This window comes from Sciurus vulgaris (assembly GCF_902686455.1).
Source record: "Sciurus vulgaris genome assembly, chromosome: 6".
NCBI lineage: Eukaryota > Metazoa > Chordata > Mammalia > Rodentia > Sciuridae > Sciurus > Sciurus vulgaris.
Genome location: NC_136466.1, coordinates 91,813,079 through 91,839,404, shown reverse-complemented (window position 1 = coordinate 91,839,404; position 26,326 = coordinate 91,813,079). Strand labels below are relative to the sequence as shown.

Below are 26,326 nucleotides of genomic sequence, written 5' to 3'. Positions count from 1 at the left end.
TTTCATGAGCTTAAATTTACATTTCCAGTGTCATTTTCTCCTACCTCACCAGCAGTACTCTATGTTCCTACTACACTACACAGTCCCTGATTTTATGCCACCCTTCCTGGTACATGCTCATTCACACTTCAAGACCCAAACTGAACGCCACTTCCTTTGTGGAACATTTGCTGACACTTCTGGAATGATGGTTACCCTCCTGTTTTCTCACCAAAATTTTTCATAACTTTCTTAACATTTTCCTCGTTGTATTATAATCATTGGCTTATATAACCATGGGCCCCATCAGGCAGACACTGCTGAAAAGCTCATGTTGTGTCATTTTCTTTTTATCTGCCCACTGTTTTGTCCCTCAACTTGAATTTATGGAATGAAGTATCATTTTTCAATGGGAGATACACCACAGCAAAATAGTTTGACCTTTCCCTGAGATTGGGCTTCAAGGTGCAAGGGGATGGTAGGTATGTGAACTTAGGAAGAAAAAAAAAAAATTAAGTTCCTTTCTCAGAATTTGATTACTCTTATTAAAAAAATGAATGGTCTGTGTCAAATTATAATATTCAGTCATTGATTAACCCAGAGTGGTATGAGATAGGATGCTAGATCCATCAGCCTAGACAAAGTTCAATTGCAGTAACCAAGACCTCAAAGTCTTAGAGACTTGCATAACCACAAGATTATTTTTCTGCATACACTACATATCCATATGAGTTGGCTTCATGTTATTTTTATTCTGGGACTCAAGCTGAAGGAGTAGCCTTTCTGTGGACAGTTTCAGTATCATGGTAGAAGGAAAAGAGATGGCAGAGCCCAGGATGGCCCTTAAAAATTCTGCTTGGAAGTGGCATGTGCCAGCCAAAGTGAGTCGTGCAGCCAACATTAGTGAGCAGGGAATTACATTTTTAACATAATGCAATTTGCTACAGTTGCTACCAAAGGTAAGATGACAGGTAGCATTATAACTACAGTATTCAGGCTTCTAGAACAGCTTCTTGATGAGAACCTAAGAAACCACAATTGTCTAACATGAGTATAAGCCATGCATCTTTTTACTTTGAGTCTAGCTTAAGTTGGAAAACTTTAAAGAAAATGACTTGAGGTTTTCATATCTATTGGTTTTATTGTAATTATGGAATATGATAAAACACAAACATAGTACTTGTGTGGCAGAATTCTGGTCAATAGAAGTGTGGAATCAATCAATTGAAGAGTATCTCAGACTGCCTACTCTGAAAATTTATTGGACATCGTGGAATATTTTTATATAAAATAGTCTCAATTTTTAAAAACTGGGACTTTACCTGGCTTAGGATTTGCCCTATAAAGAAAAAGACCTGTACTGAAGCATTTTTAGGTGTTAACCCTATCACCAAGAAAAGTAACTCATATGCTACTGGAAATAGTTGGTGAAGCACACATTTCTTGGAGTTGTATCTTCATCACAGAATTTCTGACATTTATTTAATATTTCCTTCTTGCATGTAAGTTAATGAAAATAGATACCTCTATTTGTATAGCCAACTCCTGTTGGCAGGTTTTTACAATCCCGGAAGAATTCTTACTTTGTGAACTCCTTTTAGGATCTGCAGAGTCAATGTCTTTAACATGGTGAAGAATTTCTTTGCCAAACAAACTTTCGGGCAGAATAAAAATCTTGGCACTCTGGGCTCAGATGGAGCATCTGTGATGCTTGGCAACACATCTGGTTCTGCTGCTTTGGTGAAGAAACATTCTTCTCATCTCAACATGCAGTGGTGTCAGCCGGTGTCAACGACTCTGCCAGCAATCCTGAAAAAATCGTGTCTATTTCTCTGTATGTTGTCAACCTCCTGAGAGCCAGGGCTGACACTCTGCTATTTCAAGAGTTTTTGTCAAGAAATGGGAGTAGAAGAGGAAGTTCACTGCTGCAATACAGAAGTTAACTAGCTTTGCAGAGGACTGTCTTGCAACATTTGATTGGCATTCAAATCAAACTTCTTTTCTTTTTTGAGGCAAAGGAAACCCAACTATCAGAATAAACTAACCAGAAAGAGTTCCATTCATAGGTTAGATTTATTTGATGAGTATTTTTGCCAAATTATCCAGGTAAATCTTTCTATTTCAATTAATTTAGCCCACCTGCCACTCTAGAAGAGCACATGGCAGGCAGGGGGCACAGATATCTTACCCCAAATTTTCAAGACTGGAGAAGTGTTTCTGCAAAGTAGAACAAGAAGTGACAAAGCTGTCAATTTGTTTAGAGGTATAAACCTGCCAGCAGCTAGAATCACAAAATAACTCTTAGAAAGCTAATTCTGCCTCCACTGACCTTAATGTAGAAACAAAAATATTTAATCCCCTTTTAATGATGAAGCATTAATGATGCAGACTTTTCAAAATACCATCTCATCAAAGTCCTATGAATTCAGCAAGAATTTTTGGAGAATTCTAGAACTCCTCATCTAATAAAGCCAGAGCATGTATTTTTGTTACTATTTTCTGTTGCCAAATTGGTGTTTCTAGGACCTACTGCCATGAAACTGAAAGGTCATAAACTGTCAAAGATAACAAGTTCATTGTTACATCAAAAGCCCTTCCATAATATCAAAAATCAAGCCAAGCATCGGGCTTTTTGTAGAAACTTACTTTTGAACACAATTTTTTACTTGAGAAAAATTTGAATTTATCTCAGGTGTTTGAGGAAATAGGCATTTATGTCAAGAGGAAGATGGTGAGAGCAATAAAAATATACCTTTATAAAGATACTTTGGTTCCTAAAAAAAAATTCCATTTCCATGGCAGCAAAAATGGCATTAAAAAGTGTGTGTGTGTGTAATTTCTTCTGGGGAGTAAGTCTGTAAATTTCTTAAGATTCCCAAAGGATTTGTTACCTACATATGGTAAATAACTACTGCCCTGGAGTTTGCATGGTGAAACAGTTTAAGGAATAGAATGAATGTTGTGAGGAAGTGACATTCTGTTGAAAATTGAAGTTAACCATGACTTGCCATTCCATTCACCAATTCATAAGTTAGGCTCCTAAATAGGAAAGTTATCAAGATGGGCAATATCCCAATCACATTTTTGGGCGAGTTTTTCTGAAATAAAAATTAAGGCAATTTGGATAAAGATATTTGCTTTGTTAGATACTGTTTTTACTTTCCATATTGAATGAAGAACTGTGTGGCCATATTTATGTAGAAGATAGGACTAAGTTAGGAAGGAAAAATTAGGAGCTCACACTAGTGCTATAAAATACACTGCTTTTGGAGCAGTATAGGAAATTCAGTTGGAAGGTACCTGTAATAGTTCACTATTGGTACTCTAGTGAATTACCATAAACCTAGTGGCTTAACATATATTTATTATCTTACAGTTCTGTAGTTAAGTCTAAAATGGGTCTCACTGGGCTAAATACAAGATGTGAGCAGGGCTGCATTTCTTCCAAAGACTCCAGGGGAGAATCCTTTTCCTTGTGCTTTCTATCTTGTAGAAACTGCCTACATCTTCTTGGCTTGTGGTCTCCTTTTTCATATTCAAAGCCAGTCACAGCAGTCCCTGGCCCCCCAACCCTGCTCCAGCCTGTTTGTGTTTTATCGATGCTGCAATGATCAGTCTTTGACCACGTACTTCCCTGGAGGTTAGCATCTACTCCTTCCACAGCTGCTTCTTGGTCTCCAGGGTTTCCTTGTGCTCACTGAGGCTGTAGTGCAGGCACGTGCTTTCTTTGGCAGCAGATTCTTCCTGCCTTTAAAACACCTCAGGTTTCTTCAGCCTGGCTAGTGACATTGAGAACAAAAGCAACGACTGCAGACAGCTTGCCTCTTGGAGATATTGGACCCCAAGCTGTCCATCACTTTGGCAACATGCAGCTGGGAGAGCCCCTTTCAGGTGGTCCAGCAGGTAGAGCAGCTCTTCCTTCCTGCTACAAAGGTCCTGAGCCTTGATCTTGGCCATAGCTGCACAAGTAGCCATCAGCTGCCACCTGCTCTGATGTCCTCTCCCCCTTTTAAGGACACATGTGATTATATGTGCCCACTCAAATAATCTAGGATAATCACCCTATTTTAAGGTCATCTAATAAGCAATCTCATCCTATCTACTGCCTTAATTTCTCTTTTCCATGTCGTGTGACACAGTGACAGGTTCCAGGGATTAGGACATGGACATTTTTGGTCTCACTCCACCTACCACACACCCCTTAAGATAAATAAGTGTTCAGAACAATGAGAAGTAGAAACCTAGAAGTAAACAGCCCCCAGCCGGAATGGGAGGTTTTTCTCTTATCATACTACCTAAACACTTAAAGATCTTGTCTGAGGCTGCCTGTGGTGGCCCACACTGTGATTCCAGCTGGTTGGGAGACTGAGGTAGGAGGATAGCAAGTTCAAGCCTCAGCAACTTAACCAGATCCTGTCTTAAAAATAAAGGGTGAGGGGGTGTTTTTATACTTCTAAGTTGTGCTTATTTAAGATAGAGAGCCCCTGGGTTCAATCACTAGCACCATCAAAAAACAAACAAACAAACAAAACCATTGTTGGTGGGACTGCAAATTGGTACAACCACTCTGGAAAGCAGTAAAGAGATTACTCAAAAAACAGGAATGGAACCACCTTTTGACCCAGTTATCACTCTTCTTGGTATATACCCCCAAAATTTAAAATTAGCATACTACAGTGATATAGACACATAGCAGCAAAATTCACAATAACTAAGCTACAGAGCTAAACTAGTTGCCCTTCAATGTTTGAGGCAATTTGCTTCCATAGTTTACCCCATGCCCGAGGATGCCTGGGCTTAAGGAAGGGTAAAGATGCCACGTCTGGAGTCAGGATATCTGAGTCTCAGTGACTTTGCCATTTATTGCCTGTGTCACCTGTGATACTTATTTGAGTTGAACAAGTTTCCTCTTGTTTTTTTATTTTATCTGTGATGGTGGGGACTGAACTCAGTGCCTTGCACGTAGTAGGTAAGTGCTTTACCACTGAGCTATAACCCTGCTCCTCAGATACCTCATTTTAAAACAAGGTGGTTGAACTGGATTGTATCTTGGGCCCCCTCTAATTTTAGTATCCCTATGATTTGAGTGAAGTAGACAGTTTCTATAAACTTGAGATCAGTGGCCTATCAACCCAGTGGGCTTAAGCACCAACAAGTCCCCAAAAGAGGGATGGATCTTTCCCCACCTTTTACTCATTTTATTCTTAATACTCTTTCCCAGAAGGGAAAAACGAGGGGAAAGAAATGACCCCTAAGGCTCTCTGCCCAATCACCTCTGGCCTCAGATCAAAAGTAGATAATAAGAAAGTGGGAGTTATTGATTTTACCACCAATACATCTACTGTACTGTACATTTCAGCTTATCTCTCTGCAATGAGATGCTCCTATCTTTAAAAGAACATGTTTAGGCAGACTGGCTTGCCTCTTTTATTTACTGTAGGAAAGATGTGACACAGCCTAGAAACAATACATCCAAGGAACACAGATGGTTCCATTTTCACACTGGAGTATGGGAGGGTCTATGTGGTTGTGTAGACAGAATTCTAAGATAGAGGCCAAGATTCCCACCTCCTAGTCTATAAGTCATGTATGATCTCCTATTCTTATGTTTTGGGGTAGGTTTAGGAGTATGATGGGATAGTCATTCCCATGATTATGTTTCATGGCACAGCTGTCTTTAAGAAAGGGAGATTATCATTGGTGGGGCTGGCCTAATCCAGTGAACTTGCCTCTTCTTGAAGGAGTGTTGAAGCATGGGAGAGACTCAACCCAAGAGAGATTGTCCAAGGATGAATTTACAGATAGAAGATCCACAGAAAGTGGGTAGGAGCAGAAAACAAGGACTTTTGTCCTTCCACTGAATTCTACTAATAACCTGAATGAGTATGGGAGTGAATTATTCTCCAGATAAGAACTCATTCTGACATATTTTGAGGGAGAGAGCCCAGTTGGCTGTGCCTAGACTTATGACCTACTGAACCAAGATCTTAAAAACATGAGTTTTACACCTCTAAGTTGTGCTCATTTTTTTATGCAGCTACAGGAAAATGGATAAACTAATAGTATTCCAGTTAAATGTTCAACTTATTTTTTTTAAAGTATAGTTTTTCTTGTTTGCTCTTTTCTGCCTTTCTCCCAAGCCTGATCCATTTCCCTATCATGCAGTCATTTCACTGAATATAACTGGAAAATGCAATTTTGTCAGATTAAAATCTTCTCTCATATCACTTAGAATTATCTCTTTCTCCCCCTCTCCCCGCCCACAGTTGATTTAAGATGCAGAGATGTATGAATGTTGGGTACATTATATACATGTTTGGGCTGGAGAATCAAACCAGAAAACACAGACTTCAAGAATCAAAGCAAACAATCTGTATATTTTGAAGGAACTCAGATATGTTTCATTCATTGCATCTAGTTATCTTGAAACACAGTAACCTTGACATAACCGTTGAAGAAAAAAGAGAAGCAATGTAAGCATAAATGCCTGAACATTTTAATATCTTTTATCAATAAACATTACTAGAATGCCATGCATTTGAATTCATGCTTTTCCTGAGGGAAACCTGCATTCTGTCTTCTCTTCCTGATGTTGCAGCTGGATCTTATTATAAGGGTAGGATGCGCCACGGGAAGCATGCCTAAACTTTTTAAACTACAGAAGGCAGAGTTTCATTAGTTAGAGGTCTAGATTATGCAGAATGACCACTGTATTATTACATATAGTGTGGAGAAAAACACTATTACATGACTGTTGTTAGCTCCCACCTAGGTGATTTAGTTCAGCCTTATTTACTTAGATATTCTGTTAACCACAAAGACAGGGTTTGGAGTCAGGTCAAAAATCAGATCAAACTGACTTTGTGGTTGATGGTTGAGAGAATGCTCTATCACAACGGGAACTGAAAACACAATATGATGTCTTTCTAACTTTAAATTCAGAAAAAAATGTCATCTCCAGCACTGCTAACACTGTTAACATAGAGCTACTGTAGTATATTATGTATAATGCAGATAAGTAAACATATTAACAAGTCAATGATTCATGACTAAGACTCACCATTTTAAATCCATATTCTCTGTGAAAATTATGGAATTGTATTAAAAAAGAAGCCACCTGATTTTAGATTCAGGCAAATGTGGACAGTGGGTTTTAGAATGAAGAATAAGTCTGTAGCCATAAACCATCACCTAAATAATGATATCTTTTAATGAAAAGGAAGAATTTGAGAAAAAAAATACTTAAAAGGTCAAAATCTAGAAAAACTTCAAAATCTGGAGATGCAGGTAAATCACAATTTAGGTTTTACCAACTTCAACCAAAACTTTCCCAGGTGCTAAAGTCAGCACTGAAGAAAAGCTATTACAAAGCTATTATGTGAAGTAATTGTAATCTTTGCCTGCTTCAACTTCTTATACCTGTGTCTTTGCCATGTACATAATTATGCTGAGGGAAAACACTCCAAGCTCAAATGAGATAAAGGACTTCAGTTTATGCCCGCATGGACCTTGTCAAGTAGCCAATGACTCGCCTTTCATTGTGAGTGACTAATATCAATGCTGGCTCTAAAGAAAGACACTTTTCATAATCGCCCAACAATCTGCTAAGTGAAAACATATGGATGGGCTTAGGCAAAGCCTGCCAGGGGTCTTTGCTGAATGGAAAACAGGTGCTCTCATTCTGTGCCATGTAATACCCCATTTACCCCCAAGTCCAAAGGTTATAGGACTAATAGCTGCCTCGTGGTAATCAGGGAAGTCAAGACACTAGCCCTGCTGAAACATCTGGGACATATTTTGCATACTTGCAACATATGCTTCAGGTTCAATTAACATGAGGCTTTGGCACATTTATTAATCTTTTTTACTTTTATCCTATAAGAGGACCCACTGACCTGACCCTACTATTATACCATATGAGAAAACAGAGAAATAATGAGAGCTAGAGGTCAGTACCTGCTCGTATGGTGAAAAACATATTTGTTTTCTTATGAAATTCCATTACGCATGACTCTATACACAAACTTTAAATAGAGGAACCAATGAACTTTTTAAAATAGGAAATTACCCTTCTCCTATTCAGACACATGGATAGCCAAGACTTAGCAACACAGTGCCATGTGAGCCAGTCAAGGGATGGAAGCCAGTTAATGGAAACTTGCAGGATCCTTTCACATTTCCATTTCTTATGGTAGAAAACCTTTTATGTTTCAAGACATCCACTCTAGGATTCTTTCCTCTATTATTCAAGAGTTTAAACACCTATTGTAAATTACTACATTTGAGATTTTTGAGATAAGATTTTAATGCTGATATTGAATTATGGTTGAGAAAAAGAAAAACTCTATATTGTCCAAGTAAAGAATCATTTAGGGAAAAAAATATCAGTCTGCAGTTTTTTCAGAAGGAAAACACCCGTTTGTTGGCACCTGGTACAGAAAAAGACAGCTGAATTCACACAGTAATCTAAGCACTCACTTTCAATCAACTTTGGTAACTAGATCTGAAAATATGTTAGAACCAGGGTGTCAATTCCAGACAACCTATACTAGATTACAATAGATGCTACTCCAGAGATTTGGAGTTGTTTCCCCCTCACATGTTCCACTTGACATCGATGTTTCGGTGAGCTGGTTAACTAGGTGTGTATTTGTTTCCCAAGCCTAACATCCTCTCTGTTAAAAAAAAAAAAAAAAAAAAAAAGACCATAAAAAGGAAGATTAGAGGTGCAGAATATCAACAAACTGGCTAAAAATATATAGGGTGACTTCAAGCAGGGACATTGAAGTGCTAGACTTCACCAAGGGTTTCCATTTATTAACATTTCTGGGGAAACGCCTGCTGCTGGGATGGATCTTTATGGTGGCTTTAATAATAAAGCAGCAACAAGCAAGGGGAAATGGCCATAAATGGATGGCAGCTCAGTGTTTATCAGCAGAGAAATGATGATTCAGAGCTGGCATGTTGAGTTAAAATACAAGCTCTCTACAGCTCCACAACTGACCTTAACAATAAATCATATCATTTATTGCCAGAAGTGTATGCTCATGTTATTTAACATTAAAAACAAGCACATATGTGTTTTCTGCAGGAAGGAGATTTTGTTAGTTTATGTTTGATGATGTTGCTAATAACCAAATGATGTACAGAAGAAAAATTTCACATAAAAGCTCTGTCAAAAATGTTTGAAATAGCATTAGAAAGAAAGGAAGAGAAAAAGCCCAAGTGTGTGTGTTTATTTTCCTTCAAACACTGAATAGTATTCAAGAAAGAAATCATTTGTGAAGTTAACTAACTGCTGTGATTTTTTTTTTTTTTTGACATCTTTAGTGCTTGCTTCCAACACAAATTCTTATGAGGACATACCTGCACATCTCTACTGGAAACAAAGGTCAAGGGCATAAATTGAGATACGATGTTTTTCTCCTTTGAAAATTTTCATTGCTTTACTATAACAGAAGTCAGATTCTGGCAAAGATCAAATCTGGTTTTATTTGCCAAACAATGTGCAAATAATTAATGATATTCTCTCTGTGCCTCTGATTTCACCTTAAGACTTTTTAGAGTTTTAGGTTTAGAAATGACAGAGGTCATGATGTAACAAACGGCCATAGAAAACTGTTCTTCCAATACCAACCACAGCTGCAGTGGTGCAAGGTCATTCTAATTCTTCCCCCTAGCTGTCCCTTCTCCCCAGGGGACAACCAATCCAAGCAGTCCCAGAAACTAGCTGTTATTTACTACAGTCACCCTCCCCAAGTCCACCAGCAATCGAAGTAGGAGCCTTGAGCCTGTCTGAATGGAGTTCCCTGATGCAGGAACTGTGGGGCCATTCCAAATCTAGACAAGGCCACTGAACACAAGGGTTATTTAAATGTCCTAAGTGCTCCCCCATACATGTTCTTTTGCTGAGCAATTCTCTGAAAATTACAGATGACAATATTCATGTTCAACTCATGCAAGGTTGCTGATTTTTTCACTCCTCTCTTCCTCCAAAGCATAGACTGATTTGTACTACTCAAGATAGGACAAATTTTTGCCCTTCAAAAACAGTTGTCACTGCTGTTATCTTCACAAGAGCTATCAAGTTCCAGACAAGCTGAATTTTTTTTTTTTTTTTTTTTGTTCCTGGCAGAAAAATATTTGACCCAGCTCTGGACAAAAGCGAAAAGGATTTATAGCCCTCTCTCCCTCTTTGCAACATGCAGTGGCATTGTTAGGATGATAAACAGCACTGTCCAATTTTCTGGACTCAAACACTTCAACTCCTTTTTTAACTGTCTGTGAAAACAGTGTCATGTCTACATTTCCCCATCCCCAGGTACCCAAGTGCTGGGAAAGATAATTACCTTGTCATCTTTGTCATCTTCTTCTTCCTCGTCCTCTAGCATGTCCTCCACTACCTGCAGACAGAAACACAAGTTGTTTTCTGTGCTCCTAAAGGAGACAATTTTGTCCTGTTATTTTGAACCCTTTGGAAATGAAAATTTTATTAACATTTGAAACACATGCACTGGAGAAGAAATGTTTGATCTAGAGATGGAGACTGGGAAAATGCTATCTAATTGATTAAAACCAGGTTAACAGAAGCCCAGTCAAGAGAATCCTATGCATGCAAAATGTTTTGTGACAAAGAATGTAAAATATGTGTAAGGTAAACTAACATCAATTTGGGGGATGCTTTACATCAGGAAATCTCCTTTCTACCTATTCTGCTGTCAATATTAATCAGGCACTTTAAATTTAGAGCTAGATAACCAACTATGAAGCAGCTCTGCTATTTCTAATTTACTTTTTGCCAAACCCTTATATTAAAAAAAAACCTGTTAATTGATTCATGCTGATGGTCTATGGACTAAAACTAAATGTCTTTTATAGCTTTGGTTCTTATGTATAAAGTCAACTCTTATCTCTATACTATTGATTTTGTGGATTACCTGAAAATTTCATTTTGGTTCTGTGATTTTACACAAAGATTATGAGGATGGTTAGTAAAAGAAATTTAGAAATGCATTCTACAATTAAATGTGTATAATATGTGTGCATAACTCACACAGATGGATATACATATGCACTTTTTAATGACTCCTAATTCACTTACATTAGTAGAATGGAAAAGTTATTTTGGATTTGCCAAATAATTTCCTCTTGCATTGGTCAATATATAACTGCAGGCATTAAGGATGGGATGTCATTAAGGTTTGTTTTAATGACTTTATACAATTACACAAATATACACACATGCACCCCATGGAAATAAAAAATATTAAAAAAAAGCTTTTCAGGGTAAGGATCATTATTCAGGAAAGTTCCAACTTATTGTATATAACATTTTATTCATTTTCTAAATTTTTATTGTGTTTTTTTCCTAATCCAATCCGAGTATCTCTAAATGGCTATCACATAACTGAAAACATTTCTCTCAAAGCTCATAACTTTGGAAGATAAGGACAACTAGCCCTCCTTTCAGGTAACTTTTTGATATAAACAGGGATAGCCTGTAAATAAAAACTTCAATCACCAAGATGGTATTATGCAAAGAATTGGATAAACTGAGATGACATATCTGGATTCTCAATTATTCCTAATATATTTTTTTAAATATCCAAAAAGCATTCAGTGATTTAAAATAACCCAAACACAAACTTCCAGGTCTCATGAACCAATATAATATTAAACTCCCAAAAAACAATGACATTGTTTCTAATTTAATGTCATACTTAACATCTTCCGTTAAATGGTAGGATTCTGTGACCTTTTATTTCGATAGTCAGCACTTCAAAAGAATCACAGTAGCCCAACATACTGTTTCCAATGTGTGGTGAGGGCTTATACAACTTTGGGAACATATAAAGCAATGTAAATTGTGGTTGACCTAAACAGGAAAGATGAACTCTTGATATTCTAACTATTTTCAGCCACTCCATAAGTATTTATTATAAACCCCCTTATCCAAGGCGCACAGTTCTAGGTAATATGGGAATACAAAGAGGGAAACACACAGGTACTTTGTCTAGCCTCATATAGGCCCTGTGGAATGTAAACAGGTACTAGCAGATAAGCCATCATGTTAATTTTTAAATTTCTTTAACTTGGAGTATGTGTATCACAAATAGGCAGACATCAATACTGACAATGTATAATTGAGGAGATGTATGCCAGGTTATTCCTTAATGGGCTATTTGTGATGGAGGTTTAAAAAGGAAAAAGCAGTCACAATGTTTTGATACATTATGTTTCATCAAAAGAACTCATCTAAACCTCAATAGATTTTTAAAAAAATAATTATTTTTTACCTCTAATAAAATTATCTTTAGGTGCTGGGTGTGGTGGCACACTCCTGTAATCCCAGTGATTTAAGAGGCTGAGGCAGGGAGATTGCAAATTTGAGGCCAACCTTACCAACTTAGTGAGACCCAATCTCAATACAAAAGTTAAAAGAACTGGGGATGCAGCTCAGTGGTAAAGCACCCCTGGGTTTAATCCCCAAGTACACACACACACACACACACACACACACACACAATTATCTTTATAGTTTTAGAATTAAATGGAGTTTTTTTTTATTGCTAAAACTCTATGTAGTCATATCAAATATGTCAAGGAATATAAAATATACTTTTACTCCTTTTATTCCTCTGACTAAACTCAAGCAGTATAGCTAGTTATTACAAATATATCATGTACCTCCCCTCTACAGTACTTACATCCTACTGCAGATACTACAAAAGCAGAATGATGTCAAATTGTATCTAGCAGATTGCATCATAGGTGTTCAAGAAATATTTTTTGATCTAGTGGATAGATGACTCCATCATCTATCCTTCATATCTCAGAACGTGCTCTTTGGTAAAGTGCCTATCATTTATCTCACAAACCTGACTTAGCTCACTTGGAAAGACTTATACCTAATCAACTTAATAAAGGCAAATATTCAAAATGCTTTCAAACTTTTGCCTGGAAATAGAACCCATGAATATTTAATCTTTAAGATCTGGGGATATCTACTAACACCAAATTAATTTTTAAAAATTCCAAGTATGATTGAACCATAAAACAAACTACGAGCTTAATTTGCATACTTTGTAAATCAGCTGTGGCTCTTATGTTCAAGTATGAGTCAAAGAGGCCTACAGAATCAGGCTCTTCATTTGCAAAACCCAAACTGTTCTTTCCCTGCACAAGTGGGTAATTGGCTACGCACAATTGCTCAACAAATGTGCAGCCAGAACCACCCAATACAACCATTTGCTTTTACATTTGGCAGAAAAGTGTTGTGTTAGTGAGAGGCCTTTGTGTTGTGTTTTAGCACTCTAGTGAGGGCTTTTCCCCTCCTCCAATGCCTCCTTAATGTTATATCATGAACATCTACAAGTGAGGATTTATAATTCAGATAATTTCCCATTGATGCCTTTCAGCTACTTCAGAATGCACCCCCCCCCATTACATTTTTTTCAGGTGAAGCTTAAGCTGCCTTGAAAATGGAGATGATAAAGCCCCTATCATCTGATTAAAGTCCAAGGGGATCATGTATGTAGAGTACTTAGCACAGTTCCTGTATCAAAAGAAGTTCTCAAAATATTAGCTATTGATAAAATAACATTAACTTAATATTTCAATACTAAGTTTTGGAAATTAAATTACATCTTTTTTACCTGGGCAAAATATATTTTGTCCTTAATGACAAAACTCTGATTCATGTTTTCACTGAAAAACATAGAGGCACAAGGAGAGGTATGGGTAAAATTCCAAATTAAATGATGATGCTTTTACTACTAGTCTTCAGGCTTTGGTGGCCCAGCAAAATGGACAGCTCTGAGAGCAAGAGCATTTCAGAAGATGAGCTTTAAGACTTGAGCTCCAGTCAAATTCAATGGACACAGAAACCACAAACTAAGTTTTTAAAAACAAACTGTGTAGGCCCGGGAATGTAGCTAAGTGGTAGAGCACCTGCCTAGTGTGTGTGAGACCTTGAGTTCAATCCCCAGCACTGAGAAAGAAAACAAAAACAAAAACAAAACAAACCTGTATATGTCACAGAAGTGCATTTAATGACTGCATAAAATGCAATCCTTTCCAGATAACTCAAATAACACCTGCTACTTAAAAAGAGAGTACTGGAGTTTAACATTTAACTTAGGAAAACAAATAAAATACAGGAGACCTAGTTTCAAATTCCAGCCCTTTCCTCTTCAAATAAATCCAAATAAGCACTACATAGTTTTGTTTTCAAATATTCCAAGTCCAGTTGCCCAAACATTTGTCAGTGATGATTTAATAACACACACACACACACACACACACACACACACACACACACACACACACACACAGAGGAACATTTTCCTTGGGGGCGGGGGCGGAATGAAAGGAGTGACAAAAAAATGCAGGTGGTAGAAAAAAATATACTTGCAAACTTCGGTTTTTTTCTTTTTTTCTTAAGGGGGAATATCTCAGATCAGCTCTGGAATTCTCTTTCCGAATTATGCTTTCTGATACCTTGCTTGAAAGCAAGTAGTATTAATCAAACAAAGGAAGGGCACTAGGGAAATCAGAAAGATGTAATGCAAGCAGTTAAAAGTGACATGACCTTCTGTAATGTCGCTCGTCACAGACTTATATGCCACACACTGGAGGAAGGTCTTGAAAGAACGGATTCCTGGTACTATTCCTTGAATGTAATACTAATAAAGATGACATTTTAAAAAACACACATAGACAGCCCCAAATGCAGCATGCCAACTACATTAGAGCCAAAGAATAAGCAGATAACATTATTTTAAAAAGCATAGTATTTCTTCTTTCATATTCAATATTTGCTGAACATTTGTCATTAAGATACAAAACATAATATGTAGCTATACATTTTAGAATCTGGTTTCAAAATGGAACAAAATCGCCTCTACAGAATATCTTTTATATAGTTTTTAATTTTGAAAGATTTAATTGTAGTCCAACACAACTTTGTGATTTGCAAAGAAATAAAATGTAATTTGAGTGAAAATGTGAATAATGATGTTGAAAATCTGAATGAAAATATGACATGTTTAGAATCATTCCATCAACGATAAATACAGATGTGACCAGAGGATGCAGTAGAGGAACATCAACACAGTGAAAGTATGATAAAAGTGGATTCAGTTAAACTTCAGGATTAAAATCACCATGTAACAGTGAACACTAATATTGCTTTTTAATATCAATTTAGTGTGCACATTTAAACCCATGTTGACCAGAGTGGGTTAAAAAAGTCCCTGAATAATTCTTAAAGCACTTTGTATTCTGATTTTCCAGGACTATCATTTTCCACTTATTCAAATCTCTTTAAACAAATAAGAATGAATAGAATCTTTGTTATATTCACCTTAAGATAAGAATTGAGTGATGTGAGGGCAAGCCCCTCAAAAGCCAGTGCTGATACAAACTGGTTTCTTTTGTATGTTTACTTTTTTCCTTGAAAATAATCTTTCAATTAAATGGATGTTCTGCTCTGTTCGGAATAAACAGTTGCACAATTCAAATTGTTTTCCTAAAATACAGTCTATGAGAAAGCAACACATTTAAATTAAAGAAGAAATCATTGCTGTCCAGATGTGCAACTGCAATGTTAAAATATTAAAGAAAATTGTCACAAAAGAAGTTTCGTACTAATTTCATATTCATAGAACATCCAAATGTGTACAGATGCTTATATTTGGATACATTACAAACTAAATGCCTGCTTCCACTCTAGAGATATGGAAGAATTAGGGGAAAGCGGTATTCTTCAACATGGTTTGGAGTTCATTTGTATCACTGTGTGCACACACCACACAGAGCATGCATTTTTATGTCAGTGAATTTATTACACATGTAAGTATAATTTAAAATTATGGAATATCTGTGGATTGGGAAGATGCATGTAACTACTTAAATGATTTTGAATCACCTCAAGGTACCAGAGGTTGGGCTGAAGAATTTTGTGGTCAATAAGATCATTATAGGTGTACTTCTGCAGGTGTTTTTTCACAAGAGGACACCTGCTTCTCACAAGATTTTTGAGAAGCAACTTTTGCAAAATGAATAGTACAATTAAACTCTACGTATAATCTAGCACACATTTGTAAGAATAATAATAAGATTCATAAACAGATCTGGGATATACTGTTTTATGCAGTATATCTCAAAAGCAACTGCATGTATGATAGCTGCTTGGTTTGAGTCACGCTATTAAGGATTTGACCTTGAAGTATTTTAGCTACAGTAGTCATCAAGATAACTGAACGACTAGATGTAATAATAATTAGTGTGATAGGCTTGCCAGTGAGGCTGAATATATTGTAATACAAAAGAAGGCAGACTAAAAAGAAAAGCATTAGTACTTATTTCTAAAACACTTCCTGATTTTTACAGAGACACTCAAATACAATTATTTCTTCTTTCAGAATGCATTTCCTTGGCTCATTCTGGGAAGTGCCATGTTGTAATTTAGTCTGATTCTTAATAGGAAATGTGGCTTTAATGTGGCTATCAGATGACTTTTGATTCATGCCACTGATTACAGCCTGTATTCTGCATCATCAACAGCATTCTTATTTGCAGAATAATATGCTTTGCTATAAGGTGCAAGGACAGTAAATTTACTTCACTGGCCAAGAGTATGTATCCTTTTATTTCCTTAAGTGTCAGCTTAAAATGCAGAAAAATCCTCCCATTAAGAAAGGCTAAACAATAGCCAATATAAATTTTAAAATCAGCATAAGCATCTTAAATGAATTTCTTTTCGTATTTCCTTCTCAGTATTCTTAAATGTTCTTTCTTAGACTTACACAAAGCACTGTGAACAGAATTCTAGTGTTTATTTGAACTCTGTCTCCATCTAAAGGCTTCCCAATGTATTGTATTTTTTGCTTGCAGGAAAATTCTAATCTTGTCATCTTTAGTATATCACATATTACTTTGGTTAAGTAGGAAAAAACAGGTTAGCTATTAACCTATGGTATGCTTTTTAAATAATGATACTTCCTTGAAACTCTTATTTGTCAGGTTTTAAAATAAAACTACACAAAAGGCCAAAAAGTTTAGTTGTTCAATGTGCTTTGCAAGTAAAAATTAAAAGAGAACTAGACATCCCAAATCTGTTTTATAAAAGTTAATGTTGTCAAAGAAAAACGTTTTCTTTTTTTTATGAAGAAGAAACAGTTCAAATAAAAAGAACAAAATTCCTTCCGTAAGCCTCTATATTTGAAGCCAAATTTCCATTTGAGGACCACAACTTTGCAACAAAAAAGGCACAAGTTAAAATGTTTCTCAAATTGAGAACAACTTTAGCTTATAAACTTTTACTTTATAAGTTGTCTAATGAAAGGCCTGCATTATTTATTTAATCCACTTTCTGCAGTGCAAGAAAAGGGAGCTGCTGTGGTCTCTGTAGGAGTGCATGTCCTGCCACCTTCTCATATATGTCCCTTGCTCTAACCACATCACATACATTTGGGAGCATTAAAGCTGCAATAGGTGAGAAATTCTTTTTCAAGTAAAGGCATAGTACATGTTCTACAGGTAAATACTATACTTTGGGGACTTTGGGGATCTTTAAAGAATTTCGAAAACAGACATTTGTCTTGGAGATTAATATTAACACACTTTTGGAGCACACTGATCCTCTAAGTCTGATTTACTTTTAATGAAAATTCACAGCAACTCCCTACTTAAAGCAATATGTTGGGGATTGTGGAGGGTGTAAGTGGAATGGGTCTATATTAACAAGAAATATTCTGACATTACATTGAATTTTTCCTGCTTAAAATGTTGAAGTATGAGAATACTGTGTCAGAACATTTAACTTTAAAAATTGAGCATTTTTAAACGTCAGAAAATGAAAGACTTCAGATATTTGCTTATGTCTTTTTTTAAAAAGTAGTGATAAAATATTTTTTATTAAGAATAATCTTCACAAAAGAAAGAAAGCCTTAGTGGGTTTGGACCTACATTTGGACTGGAAAAAATGTGATTAATGGTAGCATAAAAACGTGAATGAAGAGAAGGTTCAGGAAACCCACACAACCCCATACAATGGTTATATCATGAGCTTTCCGTAATATTACACAGAGCTCTCTCTACAGTCTCACAAAAGCCAGCCTGGTCCACTTATCATTTCTGCTTTATGTAGTGTACTGTGTGATTGCTAAATTAGTGCATAATGCATTTATAATATTTATAGTGCCAACATTTAGTTAAATAACCTTTATGTAAGATTTATGTTGATTTTTTTTATTTCTCATTTAATGGCAAATTATGAAGAGCATGTTTCATAAAGATAATTCTCCATTTAAATTCATCAGTCCATTAAATATTAAAATTATGTTTCTGATGCAATCGAGAACAAATTTGTCCAGCTTCAGTGATTATTTGCACTCATAAAAATTAGACTTGATTAATAAAATTTAAATGCTTGATTAAGTTGACATTTTCATGTCCCATTCTGATTTATTAAAATTAGTCCCTATCTCCAGGCCTGGTATACCAGTGTAGGTTTACCTTCTCCTTTCTCTTACCTAAAACATCCTGAGTGAGGCTATTAGGAAAGACTATTTTACTACGAGGTTCAATGATGGTTTCAGTGAAATGCCCTATTCTGCCCATGATACTGCCTGTTTTTGTTCTTAGGCACTGTGAATGGTGAAAACATGTAATACGATAATCAAAAGAAGGTTTCTTTCATGTATCTATGGATTAACACATGGTATTTCTGTAAAATTCAACTTCTAAGAAGCTTTCATATGTTGAAGATTGCTTTTGGTCAAATTTCTTCATATGCTTTTTTATTGATAAGAATATAGATTTTTATATTTGTGGGACTTCCATATACATAGCAAGAGGATTCTGGACGCAAGAAAACCATACTGTGGCAGTGCTTCTGTCTTTGTCTATAATCTTGAAACTAAAAAGAATCACTAATGGCTGAAGGAAAACATTCTTTTCAATAGGACTTAGAAACTCTTCCTGAGAGCAAGTGAATTTTATAACATCTAAACCCACATGATACCCACACTGGCTTACTGTTTTATCACAATATGGTGTCTGACTCATTTATTGAGCAGCTACTACATGCTTAACACATGGTGTTGACTCTTAAATTCAAAGAAGACAACAACAAGGTAGCTAGTATCCCCATTGCAATGGTGAGGAAATTGAGGCTTAGAGGAATGAAATAAATTTGTATAGCTAACAAGTAGAAGGTTTAGGATTTAATCCCATGTCTTCCTAATTTCAAAGTTTGGGCTCTTATTTACCATCTGGAAAAGTGCAGTGGTGACACTTGTTTTTAAAGTTGTTTTTGCTGTTGCTCATGGGAGTAGAGCTCATTTCAGAATTCTGTACAGGTGAACTGACTCTCTTGTTTAAGCAATGCTGCCAGAGCATTCAGTTATTTTTAAAGTAAGTGACACTGTGTAGTAGTTATTTTCTTTTTCTTGCATGAGGAAATAAATTCCATAACAAATGACAGATAATGTCCTCAAAGGCGTATTTTAGTTTGGCCACTGAAATGTACTGTTCTACCACAATGTATAGGACAGTGAAAGGCCTTAAAGTTGTACACTCTTGACAAATGTATCTCATACAGTGCTCAACAAAACAAACACAAAAATCTCAGGGTTACTTGGTCCCTAATAATAGTTCTGATTTATAAACATTTTACATAAGCAGATAAAGATATATTATTTAGTTTTACCTTTTAACTTGTTGATGGAAGTCTTGGAATTTCTTGTCACTGTTCGTAACCAGGGACAAGTTTCCACAAATATATAAAACCTCCTGCTAACACCACCCACTATACACACATGATGGTTGAGATTGGCAAAGCAAACTAGTCATCAGTCATGAGTTACCAGGTGCACCAGAAAGTACTTGCTTTGGGTCCTTTATCCTATTTCCCTTGCATAACATTTCTAGTAGTTTGGTGTCTAACCAAAAGATAGAGCAAAATCCTTTAGTAAGAACAAACAGAAGGTCACCAGAAATAGGTAGGACTACATATCCACCTGACACCAAACCAGTGGCTATCCTTTTCTTCTCTCTGAAGTCATACTCCTCAGTTATAGAAATGACAGAATAGTGGGGGCAGAACTTCTGCAAGAACAGAGGTGAGAAAATCATTTGGCTGACATGAAAGTAGACACTGACAAACCACCAAGGTGATGAATTCACTGGATGTATGGGAGGCTTTGAGGAGAATTTAGGGAGTTGAGATTTCAATGATTGTCTGTGGCTCCAGGGGTTAATTGGAACTCAAGACAAAAATCAGTCATTTATGGGATCACATACCTTCAGTTCGAAGTGGCTGAAAAAATTCATTTGGTGGAAAAGGAGCTAGGTTTTAGGAAATAAATCCTCTGTAAAAACCAAGAGTACCTCTTTGCTTTGTTAAATTATCATATACATTTCAGGAAAATCTGAGCAAGGTGGGAAAAACTCAAAGATAGTAGGGGAATAAAACATGAGAGTAACGAGGAGTATTTTCTAAGGAAAATACCATTAACTTTAAACTCCGGTGTTTCTTTTGAGTCCCAATAGATCTAAAGCAAGAAGTGCACCTTCCATTGAGGAGATCTTTAGGAAATTGACTTTTAAAAATAGAAGGGTTTTTCTTTACATTTTTTTCTATATGAACTGACATGTCATGTACAGATTACATTCATCTTCTACCATGCTACCATTTGATCTTTTCAATTTTAAGTTTAGCTGAAGAAAGCAAAAAGACAGCTATAAACTCAAAAAGTATTAAAGGTAAACATGGATACAAGTGAAAGGCACAAACAGGAGTCAAGTGAGAACTGGGGCGACAGCCCACCCTCCTCTTCCTTATATATGCAGTGTATATACATGTATTCTACCCCCGTACTTACTATATCCAAATACTTAAGTTGTTCTTTGTTTTTGCCTCACTAGGTCACAGACTGTCCGAGGCACAGAGTATGTCTTAATTATCTTTCTTGGAACAACAGTATGGTTACAGTTGGTAAATATTTAGTAATTCTTTTTGGTTGACCAGAAATAATTGTGCATAAAAATTAGACAGTTTTTGATGTGGAAAGAAATAGCAGACTAAAATATTTATTCAAACATTTTTTTGAGCAATAATTATGCTGCTATGTGTAAGAAATCTTGCTGTACTGGGATTAGATACATAAGTGGAAGATACAATTACAACAATAAGAAGCTGGTGAGAAAAGACCCACCATGAACCAATTATCATAATACTGTGAGAATCCTGTGCTTTTTATTATAGTTTCTCTCTAATTTGGTCTTGAGGTCTCCCTCAAGAGAGGCCATAAGCCACTCTACCTATTTGCTAGGCCAGTTCTGCTGAGGAAAAATTTATCAGACACAGATACAGCAACAAAGTATGAGGTTCAGGTGTGTCAGTCAGATGAGATGAAAATAAAAATACATGAAACAGAAGAAATTTCTTACTTACAAGTTCCAGAGAGGTTGGGAAACCAAGTGGAGGCTGAGGGACATCTGGAGATGTCAGGAAGCCAACCAGTGGGTGGGGCATGTGAGAGGAAGAGAGGACTTGTGCGGACTATGACTTTATTAGGGCTCTTGGGCATTATCCAGGGCTCGTTTAAAGAAAACACGTGTGAAGGCACAAACTTATTTATGTGACTCTGGTGTTAACCATTAGATTTTACATGGTCAGCAGCTGTGGGGCGTATTGCGCTTTGGGTCGGTGGGATGAGAAGTAAGTGGGGTATATTACAAACAATTATACTAGAGGGGAAATTTAAACTAGCCAAAGTGATGGGATACCACTGGGTTTCAGATAACTTAAGTCATTTCTAAAAAACAGATGCTTAGCAGTAACTACATAAATAAATTTATGACAGAGAGCGAAGAGGGGCAGTCCTGCTTAAAATCCTGGAGTCTAAGTTTACAGGTGGACTGGTAAGGGGTAAACATGTGCTTATATGGCTTTCAGGACTACATGGAGCAGGTGGTACACATGTGCTTCCATTAAGTTCACCTGTGTCCTGAGATAAGAGAATAGGCTTGCCCTGCCCTGCTAGGTCATCAACTTCCATCCCACATAGAACATTCCCACCCAAACTCATTGGCTCTGCAGAGATGATGGCCTTATCTTGGCCTCAGTTTCCCTATCCATCCAAAGGGAGAAGAAGCATCATTCCTTCCTCCCTTCCTTTCCATCTGTGTCATGAAGACCAAGTTGTTGTCTTCCTTGGGCTGGTGAGAGGGGTCAGTAGGAAAGGAAGAGATCACAGGTTATGCAAGTGGCATAACCTCTCTGTGCCTTGGTTTCCTGCTCTCCCTAGTTGTGAACAATCACTAGTTGGCTGAGGTGAGAAGAGTGTGTACATATTCTGACTCACTTGTGTTCCTCCCCCATTTGGCCCACATTTCTACCTTTTGTTCAATAACCATTGCACACTCCAAAACAAATGCACACAAAAACAACTGTGGTGGAATAAAAGGGAAGCAAAGCTGAAGCTATGGTTTTGCTGTGGCTTTCTCAAAAGGGGTATTCTATGCTTTGCTTGAAGATGTTGGGAGACCACCAAAGTAGCACAAAGATGCAATTCGAATTTTATTTCAGATCTATAGGTAAGAATCCAAGATGCACTGGGATAAGCTAGGAATTCTATTAAATTGAAATTTCAAACATGTAATGAATAGTATTTAAGTATTGCCTGTTGTTACCTGAAATTCCAATTTAATTTGTCATCTGTGTTTTCTTTTGCTAAGTCTGACAACCCAACCTTGAGATGAATTTATTGAGCTTCAGGGCAGGTTTTTTGGGGAAATCTGAAAGTAGAAGGCCTGGTTATTTTCTAAGAAGGGAGAGATGATATGGTAGTATGATGATGGGGTTTGGGGCTTGGGATATGTAGAGAAAATGTGCAAATCCTGTTGGTCCATGTCTAGATCCTGATGAGGTGATGGTCATCAATTTGTTAGGACACCACTCTCTACAATGAGTGACTAGGTAGCAAGGTTAAGCAGTTGGTGAAAATCCTTGAGAGGGTTTATGGAGGATAAACTTTTCCTCTGACATCTAACTAGCTGTTGCCTAATGACTTCTTTATGCTACTGATTGTGTTGGAAAACGAAAGGTCTGGTTCTTTTCATGGTCCTTCTCAGATTTTTTACAAGCTGGTGACCTTCTGAAAAAATTGAGAAAATTGCTGTTGCAATAAGCACGAAGAAGAAAAGAGTAATCACCCATTTTTAGAAGTGTTTACAGCCTGTATGACTCAGTGCTGCTTCTGTTAAGATCACTGAGTATGTGGTCTTTTTTGGTACTGAGATGCAAACATAGGACACTCATGGTCTATGCTACTTTCAGTGAATGATAAAACACTTATTGAAGTGGCAAGGGTCTAACTGTCACATTCAGAGTTGTATATGGAGTCCTCTTCTCTCTCAGCTTGGCTTTGGTTAATCTCTTTTGATCCTTTTAGAAATAGTTCACCTTTTCCTGTTCACATATTCAAATTCCACCATGGAGTTCTTTGGAATCAAGAGCACTGGCTTAAAAAACAATAAATGTGTTTGACTGACAGGGATTTAGGTCAAACACCAGATGTTTCTTTAACAGACTTTCCTAAATTTCTCAACAACAGCATTTATGGTGGAAAAAGTTTTTTTGCCTATCAGTTAAAAAATTAGCTTCATTTGTAGAAATAATTGTTCTGAGACTAACTGGACCTGTCCCAACAAGAAACAATATTAAGTACTATTCTAAAGAGGAAATGAGGAATCAAATGCTTTGTCATTAGGGTGAGCTAACTAAACATTTCAGTATTTACTAAAGTGTTTTAGCAAGGCAGACTTTGTCTCAATTTGTGTCACAGTCATATCATGAGTCAGAATGATTTCATTGATCTGCCCCACTCTTCTGTCTTTTAATGCTGCCATTGATTAGGCAACTGAGACTGTTGTGTAGGAGGAATATCATGACAGTAAGAATGAATGTTCTTTTAAAGTATAATTTAAAAACGCTGCTTGAAGAATTTCTGTATGTCAAAGAAATTCAAAGACTTTCTTTACTAATGTGAAGGATTCTCAGCTTTGATTTACTCCCCTATGCTCACCTGCATAGATGGAAGGTCATTCTCCAGGCCACAAGTACTTTAGAAATTAAACTGAGCTAGAACAGATGTCCAGCCCTCTTTCATGAGAAGTCATGGGGTTCCTCATAAGAAGGAGAGTGAGTAAATTTGGGTTTCTGGGTAAAGTTCTGGACATTTAGAAAGTGTTTCTTGGGAAAGACATGACCAAGTATATACCACAAAAATAGCCTGGGGCTTTAGAAAAGGGTAGAACTGGGTTGAATTACTCTTATTCTGTGGTGTTCCTTATTTATCCTTTTTCATTTTGAGTTTCTTCATTTTTAAAATGAGGAGAAAACCACTTAGAATTATTTACTTCATATTTTTGTTGTATAGGATAAAAAGAGGTTATGTTTCTAAAATACTTAGGATATTTTATACACAGAAATTACTTACTAAATATCAGCTCCATTTTCCTGAGTGAACAGTAACTACATTAAGGGGGTGGGGTAGGAAAAATGAATGTTTGCTGTCAAGATGACTGCTTGAAGGTAGAGATAGTGCTGCTGTTTTTTCTGTAAGTCATGGGAGAAAATTACCCAGGGAGAGGTGGAGTATATCAAAATATAGCCAGAAGATGAAAAGTAATCAACTGGTGATTAGGAACACAAACTTTAGACAGATGAACTATGAGCTATTGGATAAATTATTTAACATCTCTGGCCCTGTTTCTGTGTATGTAAAATAAAATAATGATATCTACAGAGTGTGAAATAGGCCCCTGCTTTGCTTGGCCAACCCATTTCCTTCATTCTCTGAGACAAGTCCCTTTTCTTAAGGAAGGGCTCATATAGTCATGCTTATTTCACATGAGCATGTTCCCTTAATTGCCACAAATAAAGGGGCAAAGGGGGTCACGTCACCTGACTTAGGAGTACTGAACCATTGACTGGGATGGCACATTCAGCTTCTCTCTCCTAAAAGAGGACTAAGTGACATGATGAATATAAAGTGCGTCACATGGCACCCAGGGTATAATGAGGGCTTAGTAATTTTTAAGCCCAAAGTAAAGACCATTTCCTGGCATGTGTTCTATCTAAATTTTTTTGTCTATAGTACCTATAATTTGACTGGTTGGTATAAGTCTAATAGGCAGTGCAGGGGAGATTTTTCCCCAGGTTTTGGAGTGACAGCTCAAACCAAGAGAAGGATGACATTTCTATCTTTACATTCCTTTCATGCCAGGGACATTTCTGAGTGAAGCATGTATTAAACAGTTTTCCTAGGAAAAGCCTAACAATTCTCATGCTAGAAATTTTAATGTCATGGTCCCAGTCTAGGTAGATTCAGACCTAGGATTGCTTATTTTTAACAAGTCCAACTGGGAAACAGCAGAAGTGAAATACCATTTCTAAACACACCACTTTCTCATGGGCACCTGAGTCGACAGCTTTAGTCTCAGGAATGGCTGGACACTTATCCTTAACAGGTTCAGTTTATTAAATGCAGCAAAACTTCTTCAGTGAGAATTATATCTTATTTTTCTCATTAAACTCGAATAGGCAGCATGGTGGGGGAGAGGTGATGGTTTCAGCTCCTGTGATCTTAAGGATCTCTAAGAGAGGCAAGGCTTTCCTAATAAAAAATAAACCTACAAGGAAACCCTTTCCTATTGTGGTTTTAATCTCAACTATCAACATGTTGAAGACAGAATTTTCACCATCTATGTACTCTTCATCTTTCACGTGTGTTCATTTTCTTTTGTTTTTCAACTTCTTAGGTCATGGAACTATTATTTCCTTTCTTCTTTTTTCAACACAGATATGAAGGTCATTTTGACTTGTTTTTCTTTTATAGTTTTCATCCTAATTAAATTTGCTCAGCTGAATGTACAGATAAATTTGTTTCATGGCAGAACCTACCACCCTCCTCAAACAGCCAGTTTCTGGTTTGGGATTAGCCGACAATGTGATTAATGCTCCTCAGAGATCCTGTGAAGTTTCTGCAAAATTTGGGGCTACCAATAAGAGCTAAGGGCAAAATACCATTCTTCTAGGGCTATGCACAATGCAGAAGTCACTTAGTCACAACCTAGCAACCCCTACAAACACTTTCCTTTAATTTGTGCATGCATGTGCATATGTGCATACACCTACAGACATAATCTGTAACCAGCAAAGTATAATCCAGGTTTCTATTCAAAAGGAGCAACCAGTTCAAATGCACAGCTGGGTATGCCAGAAAACACATAATTAGACAAATTGGATTTAAGAGTTACGTAAGGTCTCAACTGA

General features: G+C 36.7%; 1 protein-coding gene across 1 annotated transcript in view; it reads right to left on the bottom strand.

Annotated features, from left to right (window-relative positions):
• Positions 1-26,326, bottom strand: part of MCTP1 (multiple C2 and transmembrane domain containing 1) — a 564,948-nt gene that overhangs the window by 97,442 nt on the left and 441,180 nt on the right. Inside the window, 1 exon segment of the mRNA XM_079146016.1 lies at positions 10,329-10,382. Within this exon segment, the coding sequence (XP_079002142.1) occupies positions 10,329-10,382 (54 nt within the window).